At 61.5% G+C, this 13202-nt stretch overlaps 1 protein-coding gene across 2 annotated transcripts; it reads right to left on the bottom strand.

The window, feature by feature from the left end:
- Window positions 1–154: 154 nt before the first annotated feature.
- HCN2 (hyperpolarization activated cyclic nucleotide gated potassium and sodium channel 2) lies at window positions 155–12826 on the bottom strand. Of its 2 annotated transcripts, none has more exons than XM_003642867.5 (8): window positions 12166–12826; window positions 6858–7281; window positions 4237–4398; window positions 3005–3223; window positions 2748–2894; window positions 2422–2662; window positions 2151–2315; window positions 155–1937 (listed from the first exon to the last, which is right to left on the bottom strand). In XM_003642867.5, exons 1-8 carry the CDS (start codon window positions 12819–12821, stop codon window positions 1024–1026), a joined length of 2928 nt encoding a protein of 975 aa, XP_003642915.3. In that variant the 5' UTR covers window positions 12822–12826; the 3' UTR covers window positions 155–1023. The 2 variants fall into 2 exon arrangements, with proteins under 2 accessions (XP_003642915.3, XP_040509641.1); XM_040653707.2 differs by lacking the exon at window positions 12166–12826 and adding an exon at window positions 7748–8344.
- Between the last annotated feature and the right edge of the window lie 376 nt (window positions 12827–13202).

Below are 13202 nucleotides of genomic sequence, written 5' to 3'. Positions count from 1 at the left end.
AGCTGGTGCTGGCAGGGAAGCATCTCTTTAAAGGGCAAACTTCCCTCCTGCAGCCCAGCCTGAAGACTGGGTTGTGGCCACTGGTGGAATGGGAGGGCTGGAGCTGCAGGAGAGCTGGATGGTGGCAAAGGAGAAGCAGAGACGGAGTCGTGTGTAGCTCTGTCAGTTGCTGACATTTATTGCACAGGATGGGCTGAATGGAAAGGTGACGCTTGGAGTGTGGCCCCAAACCCCTGGCCCTGCAGCTGCAGGAAGGCAGGTGGGCGTGGGGCTCCTCGCTCTTGGGTCGCTGCATACATTCAACGTGGAAGGCTCCAGTGCGCCAGGCAGGGGCAGACGTGCATGCATACACCCATGCACACTTCCATCCATCTGTGTATACACACACACGCACACAGGCACACTTGTTTCACGTACACTCTTATGCCTTCCCCAGCCTGCAAGCCAGCGGAGCCCAGTGCTGCTCCATGCAGCGGCAGCCCCGGGGCTCAGCTCCCTGGGCTCCAGCAGCAGGGGTGCCTGGTTGAGGTCACCCCAGCCCCAGTCTGGCTGGCATGGGGGCTGCTGAGTCTGCTGGGGCTTGCTGTACCTCAGATCCCATAACTTACCTCCACTCCTTGGCTGTCACCCCTCGCCATGGGTCTGTGGGAGGGGAGGCAGGGGCACGTGCCAGTGCTGGCCCACATGCCTAAAACCCCAGGGAGGTGTCCTGCGGATGCACACATATAGGTTTGTATTCAGGTCATATATATCATATACAGCGTTGATCACTGGGGATGATGCATCTGTGGCTTCTATGGGGCAGTGGGGTTTCCTCACAAGGAGCGGAAGATGGGGCCAAACTTTGGTCGGAGGCAACAGCCCCCCTTGTGCCCACCCACGGGTCCCCGGCAGTGGGAGGAAGCCAGGGAGCAGGGGTGGAGGTGGCCGAGGGGCACGGGATCCTCGGTGGGGATGGAGCAGAGGGGATGGGGCTGGCTGCCCTGGCACACCCCGGCACCCCTATCCCCAGTCCTGTGGAGGTCACAAGTTGGAAGACAGCCTGGATTTGGCTGGGTCCGTGTCGGGCATGCTGCCCACCGAATCCTTGCGGGCTGCCGCCGAGTCCTGCTGCAGGGTGGGCGCAGGGTGAGACAGGGGCCCCCTCGAGGACACTGCGCCCCGCAGCCCGGCTGGGGGACCCGAACCCGGCGAGACGGCGGTGGCGGCGGGGCCTCCACCGATGGAAGCAGAGGATTCGTGCACTGAGGCTGGGGGGCTCTGGGTGCTGCCAGCCGCCAGCCCGTGGGGCAGGGAGGGCTGCGAAGCCGATAGAGGCCGTGAATCCTGGCTGAAGCTGCTGGTGGGCAGCGCCTGTGTGCTTTTGTGAACGGCCAACCGTGGGGGCGAGCCGGGCGTCTGCTGCTGGCTCAGTGAGAGCTGGGAGCCCAGCTGCCCCTTGGCCCCTCCGTAGGCAAACGTCCGGCTGGCCAAGGGGCTTTGGGACGGCGGGCTGGCAGCAGCGAAGGCGCTGGCGGAGGCGGGCTGTGCCTGGTCCTGCGAGGGCGATGGGTTGGCGTGGGGCACGGGGGGCTGCGGCTGCTGCGGGGGGCTCTGCTGCAGCAGCACTGGGGAGACGGCGAAGGGGCTGGGCACGGCCTGGGCGTATTGCAAGCGACGCATCATGCGGGGCGAGCCCAGAGCCATGGAGCCCACCAGCGGGCTGGCCATCTGTGGGCAGAAGCTCATGGCGACGGCTTGCTGCAAGGTGGCAATGGCAGAGGTGACCTGGGGTTGCACCGGGCTGTACATGGCCGTGTGCTGCTGCAGCTCCGCCTGCTGGACCATCTCTCGGTCATACTTGACAATCTCCTGGATGATTTCGTTCTCCTGGTTGTTGAAGACGCCCGAGTTGAGGTCGTGCTGCACTTTGTGAAGAAGGATCGAGTTCTTTTTCCCTGCAAGAAAAGGAATGGGGAGAGGGATGAGGCTCAGCACTGGGGGATGCTCAAGACCCCTAGCGGGCACCTCCACGTGCTGCTGCCCCTTTCCCAAGAGAGGAGCCCACGTACCGCTGAGGTTCCCTCTGGGTGTTCACCCATCAGCGGGACACAAGGAGAGGCATCGTGGGAAGTGCCTACAGGGCAGCCCTACAGCCCTTAGAGCCTTACCGATGCGATCAAGGCGGTCAATGGCCACGGTCTCAAAGGCTCTCCTCATCATGGGGTACTCCTCCAGCACCTCGTTGAAGTTGTCCACTGACAGCGAGTAGAGGCGGCAGTAGGTGTCCGCCCGGACGCTGGCTGTGCGCCGACCACGGGTCAGCAGGCAGATTTCTGAGGAGGGCAGAAGAAGGGAGAGAGAACAGCAGTGCCAAAGGTAAGGACTTGATGGAGAGAACTGGGAATGGAGAGCAGCGCTCGGGGACCCACAGATGCCTACCCCCGAAGTAGGAGCCATCAGAGAGCTTCATCTCCTTGTTGCCCTTGGTGAGGATGCTGACCACGCCGTGTTGGATGAAGTACATCTTCTTGCCGATGGTCCCCTCGCGGATGATGTAGTCGCCTGGCTGGAACACCTCAAACTTCAGCTTGGTGAGCATCGCCGTCACGAAGTTGGGGTCCGCGTTGGCAAACAGAGGCATGGAGGCCACCAGTTTGCGGCAGTTGAAGTTCACGATTTCCTATAGGGGAAGGAGGGCAGGGAGCAGTGAGGGGGTTGTGACACAGCGGGTCCCCTCCTGCCATCCTCAGCTCCCGAGCCCCCACCTCACGTAAGGGCTCGTTGAGCTCCCCAAGGATGCTGTCCTCGTCGAACATCTTGCCCTGGTAGCGGTGCTCGTAGTAGTCGTGGATCTTCTGTCTGAAGTCAGCGGGCAGCTTGTGGAAGGACATGTACTGCTCCACCTGCTTGTACTGCGGGGAGAGACGGCCACACCGGGCTGGGACCCACCCTGGGGAGTCCCCACCTCCCCAAGGACAGCGGGCAGAGCTGCACCGGGAGCCCCGGTCCCTCCCAGCCCCACCTTCTCCTGATACTGGCGCCGGGAGGAGTCCAGAGACTGGATGAGGGCGGTGGCGTGGCCGATGAACATGGCATAGCAGGTGGCTCCCACGATCATGCTCAGCATCGTCAGCCAGATGTCCGTCATGCTCTCGGGCGCCTGCTTGCCGTAGCCGATGCACAGCATGTGGCTCATGGACTTGAAGAGGGCGAAGGAGTACAGCTCGCTCCAGGAGTCGTTCTGCAGCCACGAGGAGTGCAGCCGTCAGCCCCGTGGGTACAAAGCAGCCCCCGCTTCGATGCTTTGATCCCCCCCAGCAGCGCTGAGCTGTGTGAGTTCATCTCTTTGCTCTCCCCACAGCCTCACCGTGCAGCGAGAGCCGAACAAACCCAACCACTGAGCACCAACTGGGCCGGCAGCGCTCTGCTCCCATCACAGCACTCAGTGGCCCCGCAGCTTTCTGCACTGTGCTGTCTCTCCTGGCTCCCCTAACTGAGCTACAACCACACGCAGAGCCCCTGTGAAAGGACTGAGCTGCTTGCCTGGCAGCAGCAGCGTTCTCCCACTGTTGTGCTTGGATAGGGGTGGGATAGTTTGGGGCACTGGGACCCCCCCAGGGTCGGTGCACAAAGCCTCAAGGAGGTTCCTCTTGTTGAGGGATATGGTGAGGAAGAGGAGTGGGGAGCAGAGGAAGGGTAGGAAAGCAGACAGAGAGGAAAACAGCGCAGGGAGAGGAGAATGGAAGAGCTGGGTGGAGCAGGGAGATGAGCCTGCATCAGGCTGCAGGGCTGAGAGGGAGCAATTAGCAACGTGTCCCATTATTTATTAATAGCAGCTTTCTTGCTAATGAGAAGGGGATGGAAGCAGGGGACGAGGGCAGAGCCACATCAGCATTATTCCTGTTGGAGAACAACCTGCTCCTTATGTCCTGCGAGCCCTGAAGCCACAGCCCCAACCCCACAGCAACCACGAGCCTCCAGCGGCTGCAGTCCCTGCCCTGCCCTGGGGTCAGTGGCATCGCCTGTGTGGAACGGACTGGAGGGGTAAAGCAGGGACACGCAGCACTCAGAAACCCACCAGGCTGCACAGGCATAGGATGTGGGCACGAATGGGCCATAACTGGGATGAAATTGCCATAAGGCACAAGCTGAATGGCGGGGATGTCCTTAATGGATTGGCTGTGCCCTTCAGTGCTGTACGGAGTGGAATCTGGCAATGGGGAGCAGCAGGAGAAGGGCCAGGGCAGCACTCACCACCATCCCATTGATGGAGACCCAGCAGTTCTGGGGGAAATCCTGCAGCATGGGCACGAGGAACTGGAGACAGCCGTCCCAGTGGCACAGCAGCAGCATCATGCCAATGAGGTTAATGATCCTCATCACGGCACTGGCCAGGTCGTAGGTCATGTGGAAGATCTGCAGGGCAGGGGCAGGAAGGCAGCATCGTGAGCGTGGCCACACGTCATCCCACCCAGCCCGGGACTGGGGGCTCTTGGAGTAGGGTGGGTGAGACCCCTGCATCCTCCATCCTGCAGCCTGCCCAGCAGCACCAGAATCCCCATAGACGTCCCCTGGGTCCAGCTCTGAACCACCAGATGCAGCCCCGACCCTGCAGCACTGTTATCCAAGTGCAAGGTGCGTGGTGATCCCTGCAGCACAGCCCATCTGCCCATGGTGGCAATGGGGTCGGATGCTCAGCAAGAGCTGGGAAGCAGCACCACCCCCTCCTTCCCCCCCCCAGCCCTGCATGGTGCAGCACTAGGCTCAACCTGCACAGCCTTGGCCAAAAGAGTCATTAGCAGCCCCAGGTGCCTGTGCTCCTCCTGCCTATTTATAGCCAGCAGGGTGCCTGCAAGCTTGGATCAGGACAAGGCAGAGCTGAGTGCTCTTGGCTCCTGTGTCCCCCCACAGTCACAGCCCTGCTTGTCCCCAGCACCTCTCACCAAGGGCAGCAGCACACTGCAGGGCTGGAGAGGTGCGGAGCCATGGGTGGAAGAGGAAAAGCCTCAGGGCTCATCCCTTCTCCTTCACATTTTCTTTTTCTCCAAAGAATAATAATAATAAATAATAATAATAATGTCAAATTCAAGAAACAAGAAAAAGAAAAAGATGGCCACCCCTCCACCTTTCCTCTTTCGGAGCCCTGCAGCGCTGTATGAAGCTGGCACAGCAATGGCATGGCAAGGGCAGGACAAGGGTGCAGCAAAGTCACCACATCCCCTGCATTCAGCCCTGGGCTCTAAGGGCTGCTGGGTCCATTTGGGCACGCAGGGAGGGCAGGAGGAGGACCCATCCTTGGGTATCAAAGCACTTCCGGAGCCATCGGTGGGGCACAATGATAACCACGGGACTGCAGTGCCAGCACATGCTTTGTTTTGCCCCACGCTGCAAAGGGCTGCACAGCCCAAGGCACGCCGGGTCCGGCTGCCCTCCCCTTCCATCCCTTTGTAAGCAGATGTGTTTATCAGGATAATCTGCCAAGCCACGAGCCGGCTCAGCTCATCCATAGGATCCTCTGAGGTGATTCCCCTTTGGAAGTGAGAAGGGTAAAGAGTTGGACCCACAGCAGGGGCAGACAGGAGGGTTGGTGGTGGGGACCCTCGGGGACGTGGGGCTTGCAGGAGGAAGGTGCAGGAAGAGACTGCGGGCAGCTGGGATGCAGCACCTGGGAATAAATGAGGCAGAGGAGGGCGAGAAGGCTCCCAGCACCTCCCAGGCTTGTGTGCAGAGCCAGCTCCACGCTGCAGCACGCACCTGCACGGCCACATCTGTCAGTGCTGTCAGGAGCTGCAGCCCACGCAGCAGAGCTGAGCACGCCGCAGCCACGCACCCAGCGCAGCCCCTGCAGCTCCTCAGGGCTGTGCAAGGCCCAGCATCTCGGCACGCATGCACAAATGCAAACCCAGATGCACACACATGGGCACAGCTCAGCTGCGGCGCCCAGCAGCCCCGAGGAGTCATCAGAAGCAGCTCTGTCAGCATTCCCACAGACCACAGACGCTGGGGATGCAGAAGGACACTGCCAGCCCTCGGAGCACGAGCCTCAAGTCCCCTCTTGGGGCCGTTCCCTCCATCCCAGAGCTGTTGGTGCTGTTTGGAGCATCCATAGAATCATAGAATGGGTTGGGTTGGAAGGGACCTCACGGATCATGAAGCTCCAATCCCCTGCTGCAGGCAGGGCCACTAACCTCCCCATTTCATACCAGCCCAGGCTGCCCACAGCCCCATCCAACCTGGCCTCGAACACCTCCAGGGATGGACGGGGCATCCACAGCCTCTCTGGGCAGCTGTTCAGCACCTCCCCACTCTCACAGTAAAGCACTTCCCCCTGACATCCAACCTCAGTCTTCCCTCCTTCAACTTCAAACCATTTCCCCATGTCCTGCTGTTATCCACCCTCTCAAAGAGTTGCCTCCCCTCCTGTTTATAGGCTCCCTTCAGGTCCTGGAAGGCTGCACTGAGGTCACCCCGCAGCCTTCCCTTCTCCAGGCTCAACAAGCGCAGCTCCCTCAGCCTGTCTTTGTAGGGGAGGTGCTGCAGCCCTCTGATCACATTTGTGTCCTCCTCTGGACCCTCTCCAACAGCTCCCTGCCTTTCTTGTATTGGGGGCCCCAGCCCTGGATGCAGCACTCCAGATGGGATCTCACGAGGTCAGATCAGAGAGGGACAAACCCTGCTGGCCACCCCTCTTCCAACAGAGCCCAGCATCCCATTTGCTCTCCGATCTGCAATCACTGCCGGCTCACGTTAAGTTCCTCATCCACCGGGACCCCCGGGTTCCTCCGCAGGGCTACTCTCAAGGGCTGCTCCTAACAGCCTGTATATACACCTGGGATCCCTCCGGCCCCAAACATCCCCTGCCCAGCAGCCCTTACCTCCTCCCACTGGTGGATGTAGCGGATGAGGCGGGAGAGGCGCAGCAGGCGCAGCAGGCTGAGGATCTTGGTGAAGCGGACGATGCGGAGAGCACGGGCTGTCTTATAGACCTCCGAGTCGATGCCCTTCTCCACAATGAGGAAGACGTAGTCCACGGGGATGGAGGAGACGAAGTCCACCACAAACCACGTCTTCAGGTACTTCTTCTTGATCCTTTCGGGGTCCAGGATGATCTCGGTGTTGTCCTCGATGACGATCCCCGTGCGGAAGTTCAGCACCAGGTCCATCAGGAAGAAGGTGTCGGAGACCACGTTGAAGACGATCCAGGGCGCCGTGGTTTCCTCCTTGAAGAAGGTGATGCCCACGGGAATGATGATCAGGTTGCCCACCATGAAGAGCAGCATTGTGAAGTCCCAGTAGAACCTGGAGGAGCGCAGAGGAGGGGGTCAGCTGCAAAGCCCTCCCTTGGCACTGTCACGTCCTTAGGGATGGTGGTGGGAGCTGTCACAGTGTGAGACCCCGAGGGATGAACTGAGGTTGTGCCTTCACTGCGGGGCAGCAATGGGCTCAGAGGGGGCTGTGCAGGGCAATGGGGGCAGTGTGGGGCCTCAGGGCTGTGTGCTGTGAGGTCTGACTGAGTCAGCACCGAAACCCAGGCAAGAGCTGAAGCTTGAAGGGAGACCCTGAGAGTGGGGAGCTATCGTGGCTGGGGAACCCCAACCACCAGTGTTCTGTGGGCAGCATCCCTCCCAGCACCCAATGGGGGACCCTGCAGGGGACAGTGAGTGGGGGGGGAAGGGGTAGGAGGGGCAGCAGATGGTCACGTCCAGCTGCAGCTGGAGCAAGGAGGGAGAACAAGGAGGGAGTGAGCAGAATGCCTCCCCTTCACCTCTGCGCTGCTGCTGCCTCAGCCCCCCACTTCTCCTGGCTCCCATCCTTCTGCCCATGTCCTTCCTGCATGCACCAAGGTCACAGCAGGACACACAGCCCCATTGTCAGGGCTTCAGCTCCATATGGGGGCCAAGCGTGGGGCTCCCCATCTTCCCCCTGCCTTTTCAGCTTGGTGTAGGGCTGGAAGGAGCCGAGCATCCCAGCTCGTGACCTTTCTCCAATGACACCTTCCCCATGTGAGACATCGCCATGGCAACCACAAGTGATGTCACTGCTGCACAACGATGACTTCACACCCAGGGCCCCTCCACGAGCTGGCAGCCAGAAAGGGACAGGCTGTGCTCTTCCCTTCACAGTCAGCCCCAAGGACCATCTCTGGCTGCTGGAACAGCACAGCCCTTGGTGACAGCAGGGGGGTGATGGTGGGTGGGGGGCACTGAGGCTCTACTGCGATGCTGAGGCTGCAGGACCCCATAGAGGGGACCGAGGGCCTCCCTCCAGCTCCACAAGCTGCCCCCAATGCATTGAGTCCCACCGGGGCATCAGCCAAACCAAGCAGGGGAGAGCAAAGACGAAATCATGGTGCCAGCCGGGTAGCGTGCAGCGCTGGCTCTGATCCCTGTGCAATCTGTGGGGCTGGGGCAGAATCTGCAGGGAAAGAGCAACTGGTCCTGAGCACCCTGACACAGAGACAGGGCTGATCCCGAGCGACCTCAGAGGAGGCCCTGCTGCAACACCAATGCTTTCTTCCTTGGAGGGCAGCGTGTGCATAAAAGAAAAGATTCGGTCCAAGCTGCTAAAAATACCCCAAAACAAATTAATTAGGATCCTTTCCCCCCCCCTTCCCCTCTCCACCTCCCTTACTTCTGACCTAATTGAACCACAGCAATGGCAGCAGGAGGTGCTGGCAGACACTGAGGGTGGGTATGGCCGCCCCATCGGCCACCCCAACCCACCACCAGCATCAGCTGAGGGAGCCCAGGGCCCCATCCCCAATGGGAGGAGAGGGCAGGGGATGTGTGCATGCAGCACACCAGGGATGTCCCCATTCACCTCCGCTGCCCCAGCACAGAATGCAACCCCTGCAGGGACCACAACATCTTGCACAGTGGGAGCAGCGATTCGCAGACCTGTCATAAATACAGAGCTCCTTAAAAATGAGGGCACGTGGAAAAGTGGGTTACGAAGCCACCACCAGGAGCTGGGCCTGAGCGGAGGCAGAGCAGTGGGTGCAGCACGGAGCAGAACCAAAAGACACAGCCGGGATCGGTGCACGGTGCTGCTCTCTGCAGGGACAGCCCCTGGGATGGGGCAGGAGTGGCTGCTTTGGTCTTTGCAAAATGCTCAAAGGCACCAACCTGTAAAGTCACCCCCGGGCAGGCAGGCAGGCAGTCACAGCCTTTTTTTCCTGATGAGTAAGCGGTGGCTTTCAGCCATCCATCAGGTCTGCGTGCTCACATTCATCCTGTTCCCAGCTGCTGTCACCGGGGATAACTAACAGTGGGATCATCGGCAGGCACCTAGCAGTGGCATTTACATTGTCCCCACCGGGAGTCAGAGCAAACCCAGGTCACCCCGCAGGGCGCACAGCTGCCAGCCAGCAGTGGAGCAGCAGGAGCCATTTTGCTGTGGGATGAGGGAGGTGGCAGCAGGCAGTGCCAGCCCTGCACGTGCACAGGGAGCAGAAAAGCAGGGGGCACCTGGCAGTGTGATGCTGAGGGCGCTGGGGGGAGGGGGTCCGTCGTGGTCCATTGAGCCACCCCTGCATGCAGTTCACCTTGCTAATGCAGCTCCCAGGCTGAGCCCTCCTTCCTGGGCTGAACGTTCCTTCTGGGTTCATGCATGTCTCCAATGGAAAGGGCCCCCCGGCACCCCACACCTCCCTGCTGCAAAAACCACTGTGCTCCTCCAGCCCCGGCCACGTTGCTGCCCCAATGCTTCACACCCCACACAGCACTGCCTGCTCAGGTTGCTATCAGGATGCAAATACAGCCCCCAGTCCAGCAGCAATCCCACAGTCACTGCGAAGCTCGGCCCACAGCTCACCCTGACTCCCAGCCCTGCCCCAATGCCAGCTGCACAAACACAGAACTCATGCCAGCGTCGGCGCCTGCCCTTTATTTCCTCCATCACTATAGACCAGGAGGAAAGACAACCGATCACAACACCCAGCAATGAGGTGGCTCTGCTCAACGTCGCCTACTGCACGATGGACAGGGTTTCTCTGATCAAATTTGCAGCTCATGATCTCAAACAGCCACCCATGCTGCTTCCTATTAACTCAGTGTTTATGTAAACAGCGACTTTTGTTCCCGGAGCAAATCTGCCCCTGAATTCTGCATGAATAATCACCGTGCTGTGTCCATGAGGAGACAGATCTCCAAATGCCTCTGATTATGAAATGATGTCACATATGCAGATGGGTAATGATTTTATCTTAAGATGGGAAAATGGCCTTTGCGGGGCGAACACGGATGTGTCCACGTTCCATTCTCAGACAGTCTATAGATATAAGACTATATCTATATAGATATAAGGTGGGAACGATGTGAAATACACAGACATACGTGCTGAGCATGAATGAGTGGAGTGGGGGCTCCTCACTGCTGGGCTCCCAGCCCCACACTGAGCCAACCTTGTTTGTTTTGCACGTTTGTAGGTTGGGATAACGCATTGGTTCTCCTCGTGGCTCCTCCCCACCGAGCAGGGAACTCTCCTATGCCACATGCAGCATCACAGCACACGCAGGAGCTCTGCCCCAGTGGTTTTGGTGGCAGAGGCTCCGGGAGGGGACAGAGTCACAGGGTGACACCCCCAAGGTCGCCTGCAGAGAGGCCCCAGCTCTGCCAGCACTGAGCACTGCCAGCTTGCTGTCACCCCAGCACAGTCAGCATGGGGACAGTGAGGCCATACTGAGGCCATACAGCCATCCCACTCCTGAGAGCTCCACGGCCAGGAGAGGTGAGAAGCAGAGTCAGCTCCCCCAGGACCCCTCACGGTTGATGGGGAGCCCACATGGCTTGGGGACAGCGGTGGTCACAGCAGGATGGTGCAGCTCCCATGAGAACACCCTCGTGACCGGCTAAGCCACGCAGCACTCACACCCTGGCTCTGCAGCACTGCTGCTCCCTGAGCAGCAAAGCAAGGAGGGGCAACACCCGCAGTGGGATCCGGGCAGGAATATCAGCCCCACGGGTGCACGACTGTGTGTACAAGGAGAGCAAGCGGGAGGTTCCAGCTGCCGCTCCGTGCACCTCGGAGGATGCAGAGCAGCACAGGAGCAGACATGAGGTCAGGACCCGGGAGGTGCAGGCGTTGGTCACTGCCATGAGCCTGTCTGGCTCATCCCACAGCTTCTTGCACTGCCCTGCATTGCTGGACATTCAACGTAACCCCAACAGCTGCTCACTCACCCTGGAGTGCAGCCCCCCCAAGCATCAGAACAGTGCAGAGGGACTCAGTGCTGAGACACTTGCTTTTGGCCAGCAGCCTCCAGCCCCTTTGTACAGTCACTGGATCAGGGGCTCCGAGAAGCCTCTCTTGCCAAGGATGCCAGCAGGATCTCAGCCACCCGTCCCCGAAAAGGCTGAGCTGTCCCAGCTGTACATCCCTATGGGAGCCTCCATGCAACCCAGGAAGTGTTCCCCACTGATTTCTCCCCATTGGGGAGATGGGCAGGAGCCGGTGCTGCACGACCTTTCTTCCAGGGTTTGCCATTCCTCAGCTGGAAGCTGCAAAGGCAGCAGCTCGGGGAAAGTACTCCTCCTGGGAATGAAATGAATCTCTCCTCACATTCCTTGAATCTTAGGGATGGGATTGGGCCTCCTTGGGGGAAAGGAAGCCTTCCCGAAGCTGTGCACGGCCGTGGAGGGTGCAGCAGGATAGCAGGGCTTAAGGACCCCAGGGATGAGCACAACCGTTTTCCACCCCCCCCTCCAATGACAGCCCCAGGGGCAGAGCCCAATCCCCGCGGGATCTCCAGCTGCTCCTCGCTGTGCTGAGCCGTTCCGAGGCCCTGCGAAGGACGAGAGGATGCCCTTGTGCGGGCACCCACCGGGCAAGCAGAGGGCTCCTGGCATCCCCGGATGGACGGCGGCTCCCGGGGAGGTGGATGCCCATCGCCAGCCCCTCCCTGCATACACGCGGCCGCATCCGCCACTTCCACCTCCAGCACGGCTCAAGGTGCCCTCTCCAGGGCACGGCACGGCCTCCTCCTCCTCCTCCCAACCCGAAGCGGGGGGGAGAGCTCCGGTCGGCCTCTCCATCCACCACCCGCACCGCGGCCCCGTGACGGCCGGGGATGCTCGAGCCCGGCCCCGCCGCAGCGATGCCCGCAATTGCTCCGCGCTCGCGGGGCTCCGGGAGGACGCACGGAAGGGAAGGGGGAGGGGAGGGGGGGACCTGCGGGGCGCGCACCTGAAATCGCTGTAGGGATGGATGATCCAGGCCCCCGCTGACTTAACGCGTTCCTGCTCCCGTTCCACCGCCTTCTGGGAACCGAACATCCGCAGCGAGAACTTGTTGACGCCGGGCTGGAGCATGGCCCCGAACTGCCTCTGCATGAAGCTGGCCTGGCTCCCGCGAACCTCCTCGCCCGCATCGTCGCCTTCCTCGGCCGCCTTGGCCCCGCCTGGGGATGCGCTGCCGCCGCCGCCGCCGCCGCCGCCGCCACCGCCGCAGGAGAAGGAGACCTTCGGCTCCCGGGGCTGCTCCGCGCTGGGGCTGCGCGGCGTTTCCCCGCGGCGGCACTCCCCGTTCGGGGATCCTTTCCCCCCGCGGCCCCGCGCTCTCCCCGCGGCCGCCCCTCCGCCGCGTTTGGCCCCTTCGGCCGCCTCCTCCTCTGCCGCCGCCTCCCCGCCCGATCGCATCGTGCGCTGCCGCCGAGGCCACCGGCGGCCGAGTGGTACCCGAGCGGTACCCGAGCGGTACCCGCCGCCGCGCCGTGGGGCGGGCCGGGGGCGGGCCGGAGGGCCGGGCCGGGGGCGGGCGACGGGACCGCAGCGGCTCCGCAGCTCCCCCCGCTGGCGCAGCCCCCGGGTGCGCAACCCCGGCGGTGCTCCCACCGCTCCCATCCAGCGCTGCTCAACCCGCGCCCTCCGTGCCAACGGACGGCCTCGGGGAGGAGATGCCCCGAGGGTTCGAAGGACGGAGAGCCCGGGATCGGCACCCAGCGGGGCGGCTCCTGAGCGGCCGAATATAACGGGCGCGGAGCGGCAGCAACGATCGGAACCCGGAGCGGGGACCGGGAGCGCTGCTGCGGGGTGAGAGGGTGAGCGCCGGGCCGGAGCCGCGCAGTTCTGGCACCGCCGGGCAGAAACCCAGCCGGGACTGCGAGAAGCGGCCCTTCCACTGAAACTTCCTTTGCTTCTCATTAAGAAGGGCAGATTTCTCCCAAACGCCTCCAAGCGCAGCCTTCGGGATGAGAGGAGCGCTGGGAGAGGTTCAGGTTGGAC

The sequence above is a fragment of the Gallus gallus genome, chromosome 28 (genome assembly GCF_016699485.2).
Source record: "Gallus gallus isolate bGalGal1 chromosome 28, bGalGal1.mat.broiler.GRCg7b, whole genome shotgun sequence".
Taxonomy (NCBI): domain Eukaryota; kingdom Metazoa; phylum Chordata; class Aves; order Galliformes; family Phasianidae; genus Gallus; species Gallus gallus.
This window is presented reverse-complemented; position numbering and strand designations above follow the sequence as displayed.